The following is a 7478-nucleotide window of genomic DNA, read 5'->3' as shown; positions in this document are numbered from 1 at the left end:
TAAACTCTAACTTTGTTTAAATTTGAAATCTTGGATTTGATTAGTATTTTTACTTTAGTTGGATATTAATATTTACTTTTAGTTGATGCCCTTTCATTTGTGTATTAAGAAGGAAACATGAGATCATAAGCACGGACATATGTTTTTCTTAATTAATAAACACAAATAAAAAAACATATTAATTTAAGTGTTCATATTCATTCGTTTACTCGAGTAAAATTAATTGAATTAACACGAATGAATGAATAAACAAACATCAACCATTCATATGAGTGGTGGTAGTTTAGGCACGGGAAAACATGTATCAAACTCTAAAAGTTTTATTGCTACTCCTACTCATAAATTACACCAATAAATATTAAGGTTGTGTTTGTTTTTGCTTAAAGTGTCTTCAAAGGGCTTATGTCTGCGGGCGGGCAGACATAAGTGGTTAAAGACTGTTTGTTTTTTAAAAAAAAGAAGACCTGAAAGGGGTCTTTATTTGCTTAAAAAAAGCTATGGAATATTGCTTCAAGATCTTCACACACATCTTCACACACCACCAACCCTTCTTCTTCTTCTTCCTGCCACCACCACCTCCGCCACCACCACCACCTCCGCCACCACCACCGCAGAGAGAGAGAGAGATCTGTGTGAGAGAGAGAGAGAGAGAGAGAGAGCTGTGAGGGAGAGAGACCGTAGAGAGAGAGATCTGAGAGAGAGAGAGAGAGCTGTGAGAGAGAGAGAGAGAGAGCTGCGAGAGAGAGAGAGAGAGGTGGTTCCGTGACGGTGGTTCCGATCTATTGCTCGTTTGTAGTCTGCGAATGATGACGGTCTAGGGTTTGTTACAGGGGGCTAGGGTTTGAACGATGACGGAAGGAGACAGAGAGAGAGAGAACGATGACGGCGGTGGTTCGATCTGACGGCGGTGGTGGTGGTTTCGCGGCAGGAGACAGGGGGCTAGGGTTTGCGGTGGGTTCTTGGAGTGGGGGCTAGGGTTTGCGGTGGTTGTTGGTTGTGGTGGTGGCAGGTGGACGGTGGAGGAGTGGTGGCGGACGATTGTGATGGTGGTGGTGAAGGTGGTGGTGGTTGTAGAGAGAGAGAGAGTGTTTGTAGAGAGAGAGAGCAGAGAAAACTCTTGTGTGTGTGTTGTGTGTGTGTGAAGTTGTTTTTGAAGAAAAAAAAACAAACCCTCTTCTCCTTGCAGACTGCAGACATTTGGGCCACATCTTCTCTTGCAGATGCCTGCAGATGTGGTCCGCAGACTACAGACATTTTACATCTGAAAAAACAAACAGCACCTAAGTATACCTCATACTAAGATAGTGTGTAGTGGGGCGGTATGTCCTGCCATAGCGCCCAAAAGCGCCCAAGAACACCGCCACAAGGGGCGGTATGAAGGTGAATTTGAGGTGGGGCGCGACCTCTATAGCGGCGCGATGGTTTTTTTTTTTTTTAATATTTAACCGTTACAACGGTCATAATCTTAAAAAAAATTCATTTTTTTTTATTTCACTCTATAAATAACTCCCAACTCTTTCATTTTTTTTACAATTCATACTCAACTATTCTCTCCTTCTCTATATATTTTTTTAAAAAGTGTTGAAGTTACTCCCACCCTATTAAAAAAAATGGGTTCCCCGTCGGAAGACTCCTTCACCGATATTTACCGAAGATTTTTTTCACTCGAAGAAGACGCGGAGGAGGAAGAAGCAGTTACGAGTGCATGTACTTTTGTGATACAAGCATTTGAGCACGTTCGGCCTACTCCCCCTCCACGACCCATCTTGCGGAGCACCTATATCTTGCGAGATCATGAAGTCGCGAACGAGCGTTTGATGAAAGACTATTTTGATGCGACGCCGGTTCACGGACCCAATGTTTTTAGACGGCGTTTTCGGAGGAGTCAAAGGTTATTTTTGCGCATTACGCGCAAGTATATTTAGGCTTCACCTCAATTCAAAAGGTCACATCCGCCTTACGCATAACTCGAGATTGCTTGGAACATTTTTGCTATGATATTTTTTATTGACTTTTTTTTATTTACTTTTATATATTTATTTTTAGTAGCTTATTAGTAAAACTTTTATATATTAAATTATATTTTAGGTATATGCCATTTATATGGAAAACGTTATTTGAGAAATCCCACTTAGAACGACCTTCAACAAATATATGAGGTGCATCTAGAAAAGCATGGAATTCCCGGCATGATTGGTAGCTTGGATTGTCGTCAATGGCGTTGGTATAATTGTCCAACCGCATGGCGAGGTCAACATACACGGGGTGATCAAAAAGGGCCAACTTTGGTATTACAAGCTGCTGCGTCATACGACCTTTGGGTTTGGTCGGCCTTCTTTGGTGTAGCCGGGTGTTTTAACGATATTAATACGTTAGAGGCTTCACCATTATTAGAGAGCTACATTTATGGAACTATACCAAAGACCGGTTTTCATGCGAACAGGAACGACTACGAGCATGGCTACTATTTGGGCGATGGTTTATACCCGGAGTATTCGATTATTGTTAAAACGTTTTCTGAAACGTTCGATGAGAAAAAAAAAGTATTTCAAAAAATTACAAGAGTCTTCGAGAAAGGATATCGAGAGGTGTTTTGGGGTTCTACAGCAACGATGACATTTTATCAGAAATCCTTGTCGCATGTGGCATATGGATATAATACGAATGACCATGTATGCTTGCATCATTTTGCATAATATGATCATAGAGGATGATGGAAGAGGGATATGCCAAAACTATATTCCGGAAGATTTAGTCGAAGGAACCCAAAAAACAATGGAAGAGAGACTCGCAAATGCTCAACTATTGTGATCTAAGGAAATACATAACACGTTGAAGGCGGATTTGGTTGAGCATGCTTGGGCGATTCACCCAATGCGATACAACGGTGACGACGAAGAAGATTCCGAGGAAGAACAAGGTGAGGAATTCGAAGACGGGAACTTTGAAGACGTAGGTTTGGATGCTGGAGAAAACGAAGAGGAAGAAGGAGAGAACGACAGTGAAGACGGAGAATAAATTTATCTTTTTAGGTGTAACGTTCTTTTTTATTTACCGTTTTTTTAATTTTAATGTATTGTTTTTTATTTAATGCAATGACTTTTAATTTTAAAAAAACTTAGAAATTAATTAAAAAATGAAAATTAAAATAATTGAGTAATGCTGACAAAGGGGCTTTATGACTACGACCTCAACTTGCATAACGCCTCATAAAGCCATGTGTTGACATGGCATGCCACACGTCGCATAGCGCCCCCAAAAGGGCCTTATGACTACGAATGACCTAAGATTTAAGGGTGGAGTGAGTGGTCACCCAACGAGTGTTTAAACAATTTTTTAGCCAATAATATAATGTCATATCAAGTCCCCACTTTACTTTTCATTTTACACTCAATCACTGGCAATGCTCAAACACATGAAGAGTGGTAAACAATTAGAAAAAGATAAATTTGTGATTAGTTGGAAGGGTTGAGACCCACCATTAATTCCCTCACCCTCTCACCTATCTCCTCTTCAAACATTCGATGAATACTCACCGATCAAGTCTCTCACCATTTACCAAAGTGATGTCACCGAAGAGGTGGCAATGGTTCCCCGTACGACAACCCAAGTCCCCGCATCCACTCCCCAATATGACTCCGTCCCCCTAAACCATTACTTTTTTCTCCAAAATACAAACGTCTCTACCACCCATCTACATATAGCAATGAAAAGAAGACCAACACCACTTAAATATATATTTATGATAGTTCTAGAAAATAAACTTTTTTCTAGAAGTCATGGAAATCATGCTAAGTATAAAATAAGATTAAATCTTTTTATAATCTATAGGACCTAAAACCCCGAATTTTCAATTTAATTTTGAGTCGTTTTCTCCTCTCGAAAAAGCAAGCGAAGAGACAATGAGAGGAAGTCGCAACCCCAATTGCATTGACCCATTAATTTGTACATCCTAAATTTGGGATTATATATTAGAGTTAATTACACTAGTGGTTATATTTTAATTCAATATTGTGGTTTGATTTTAAACTTTTAAAAAACTTACATTGATTTAAACTTTTAAAAACTTACAATTTATAAAGATTTTATGGCTTATTCAACCGTGATATTTTAATCTTTAACATTTACTGAAGTTACAAAAAATATTTTATTATTAAAAAGTAACCAGTATACCCCTTTAAGAGAAACAAAACATAAATAAAGATCTGTTTGCACGCTTCATTGAACACAAATGTAGAATGTAGGTTGAAACAAATGTTTGTAGACTTTATTGAATACAAGTTATAAATGTAGGTAGCTTAGAAAATTTTCATTGAACGATGAATTTAATGCTAGTTTTTATAGCGAGTTCATGTGACATTGAGTTTCGATGGTTGGGTGTCGGAATTACGACACTTTTTGCGTGCCCTCTCTCGTCCCATTTGGAACAAGGAACTCCCAACACACTCGTCGCCATGATGAATCAATATCTGGAACTTTCATCATCATTAACAAGTTTTTATGTTGATGAATCAACTCTCTAATTTCCTTTCCAACTTCCTTGGTCTTGAATCTTTCCTTGCAAGTTAACAAGATCTTCCAAATCTATCCCTAAACCAAACCAGAACCCATGCAGCTTCAAATTTTGGTAATCCATAATACATGTTCCCGAGTCACGCAATTTATAATTTGAATCAATCCATTATTAGTCTATTTAGGATCTTAGTTCAGTGGGAAACCTAAAAAAAGCGAGGAATTAGAGAAACATGCATTTAACATGTTAAATATATCATAAAAGAGTAAAATGCACGGATAGCCTTGTGGTTTTGCAAAATAACACCTATAGTCCCCAACTTTTGGAAATTACACCGGTGCTCCATGTGGTTTGACAGTTTTTTACTCGGATAGTCCCTGGAGTGGATGTCCATTAGTTTTCTCCGTTAAATCTCTTTAAAATGACAAACTTACCCCTTACTTATTAAACAAAGTTTAAAACATTAAAAGAAATCCGTTAATAAATAGTTGTGGGACCCACCAAAACATCATCTTCAACCTCACCCTTTTTTCTCCGCCTAGCACCACCCTTAACCCCAATCTTCAAACCTTGAACCACAATCAGCATCACAACTTCACATGACCTGTTAACCTACACGACCTACAGAGTTTGAACAAACAATCAGCACATAACTTAAACAAAACCTAACATATCATGGTATAATTTATTCCAATAAACAAACAATTATACAAAATAATACCAACAACAAGTCAATAACTAATCGTCATCTCAGTGATTGACATTTCAACATACACCCAAAATGTGCTAACTACCCTAACTCAACCACATCTCTAAACCACAAACATTGCAGCTAACGCAACCACAACAACAGATCCAACAACGGCGACTCTGTTCAAGCTACCAACATTAGGTGCACCGGTTGGCGAATCCGTTGGAGTCGCTGAGATCGACAACGACAAAACGGTTGAAGAAGACGGAGCAAGACCAGCCGGAGGCGCCGGTGGAGATGCCGCCGGAGATTCTGTAGGAGAAGAAGTAGGTTCACCGGAAACAGGTGACGGAGGTGACGCCGTCGGAGTTACCGTGGTTTTGGTGCCTCCATCTTCGCCTTCTCTCTTTCTCTCATTTCTCTCTCTGTTTCTCTAATTTACACACAGATGTGTGTGAGTGGGTGTTAAAATGATAAGAAAGTTTCACCTTCAACATAAGAAACTAGTTATTAAAGTCATTAATACAAAACCAAATAAAAAGTGCGAAAAAATTAAAAATCAGAAGTAATACATTAAATTCTTGTCTTCACCAAGTGATGTAAGAGACTTAGCCAAACATAGCCTTTGATTGACAAGAACTCTTACGATCAATCTTGGATCCCGAGACTACTACACACACTCTAAGGTGAATGATGGATGATGGTTGTGGGTGTGGGTGTTGTAGTGGTGGTGGAGTGGTGGTGAAGTGAGAGGAGGTGGTTTGCCAAGGAATGCCTTTGAAGTGAGCTAAGCACCCCTATTTATAGCCTGAACAGTAGCCCGGCCACGCCCCCGTGTCTGCTGGACACGCCCCCGTGGCCATCTCCTTTCTCTTTCTTCATTGATTGCAATTGTCTACATTAGGCTCCACACGGCCCCGTGTTCGCTGGGCACAACCCCGTGTGCAGAAGCGTATCCGTACTATCAAGATTTGCAAGATTCTGCGAATCTTAGCATTGACCACGCCCCATGCTGAGCTGGGCACGCCCTCGTGGTGGGAATAGAAGCTTCATAGCTTTGTCCCTTTCTGCAGACACCTGACCACGCCCCCGTGTCCAGTGGGCATGGGCCGTGGTCAGCCTTCTGTTCCTTGTTTTTGTTTGGGGAGATACTGTCGAGGGGTCGGGCATGCCACGTTTATTCCTTTTCTTTGTATTTATGTTAGTTTTTGCTGCATATTTGTTCCTTTTGTTCATTTAAGCTCATTTGGTCCTAAAAATACAAAAGGAAGAAAAAAGAACACTTTTCCAACATCAGTAGTAAAAAGGAGTTAGTTTTATGCCTCATTTGATGTAATTTATATGTTGCATTCTACATACATCAGAAGCGTAAGGCTTCCAACTGAAATTTGGGTGATTCTTCCACCCCGGATTATAAGTATTGTTGTAGGGATTATTCTGAGGACGGTATTGGTTTCCCATAAAATCAACATGTTCTTGTGACATCTCTCCGGTCGGAAAATCGCCTACATGATATGCTCCCCCACTCAAAGAACCACTTGTAACGTCTGCGTCCCTAGACTTTTACCTAATTGTCAATTTTAGTCCCTGAGCTATGTAGTCGTTGATACTTTGATACTTGGTGAATGTTATGCTAAATCTAGATACTTGAAATGTCTAAATCTAAATGCTTGAAATCCCTAATACTAGATACTTGAAATGTCTAAATCTAAATACTTGAAATGTCTAAATCTAATTACTTGGAATGTCTAAATCTAAATACTCAGAATGTCTAATTCTAGATACTTGGAATGTCTAAATTCTTGATACTTTGGTGCTTAACTCTTGAGGCTCGTGAAACTTGAGACTTGGTTGAACGAGGGACTGGAGTCTTGTCACTGGCGGAAACTATGAAAACTATGGAAATCTTTTGTGTTTATGCTATAGTATAGTTATGTTATTACCCAATAAAACGCAACGCTTAATCTGACTCGCAAATCGAATCAAAGACGGTTAAACGAAGAAGATGGGATTGACCAAGTGGCAATCCGATCGGATGACCATCCGATCGGATAGCCATCTGATCGGATGACCAACCGATCGGATGACCACTCGATCGAGTAGCCATCCGATCCGAGTGCACACCGCCTTCTCTCCTTCTCACCCTATAAATAGGCCTGTCATATCACCATTCTCACTGATGTGACAGCCTCCCTCGACCAGACGCACGCACTCTCCTTTTCTTTGATTTCTTGGCGATTTCGTACGTTTTACACTAGATTTTTGTACAACTTT

General features: G+C 39.8%; 1 protein-coding gene across 1 annotated transcript; it reads left to right on the top strand.

The window, feature by feature from the left end:
- Positions 1-1610: 1610 nt before the first annotated feature.
- On the top strand, positions 1611-3018 carry LOC110888276 (acidic leucine-rich nuclear phosphoprotein 32 family member B-like). The gene is made up of 3 exons (XM_022135808.1): positions 1611-1707; positions 2347-2543; positions 2839-3018. The coding sequence occupies exons 1-3, from the start codon at positions 1611-1613 to the stop codon at positions 3016-3018; spliced, it is 474 nt and encodes a 157-aa protein (XP_021991500.1).
- The last annotated feature ends 4460 nt before the right edge of the window (positions 3019-7478 follow it).

This window comes from Helianthus annuus, chromosome 11, assembly GCF_002127325.2.
Source record: "Helianthus annuus cultivar XRQ/B chromosome 11, HanXRQr2.0-SUNRISE, whole genome shotgun sequence".
Taxonomy (NCBI): Eukaryota; Viridiplantae; Streptophyta; class Magnoliopsida; order Asterales; family Asteraceae; genus Helianthus; species Helianthus annuus.
This window is presented reverse-complemented; position numbering and strand designations above follow the sequence as displayed.

What these genes read in the sequence shown, in the direction of transcription:
- LOC110888276 (XM_022135808.1), top strand. Translation starts at nt 1,611, where the DNA reads ATGGGTTCCCCGTCGGAAGACTCCTTCACCGATATTTACCGAAGATTT. An exon ending in AGAAGCAGTTACGAGTGCAT is followed by an intron (nt 1,708 to 2,346) that starts GTACTTTTGTGA and finishes TCTTTGGTGTAG; the next exon opens with CCGGGTGTTTTAACGATATT. An exon ending in CGTTCGATGAGAAAAAAAAA is followed by an intron (nt 2,544 to 2,838) that starts GTATTTCAAAAA and finishes AACACGTTGAAG; the next exon opens with GCGGATTTGGTTGAGCATGC.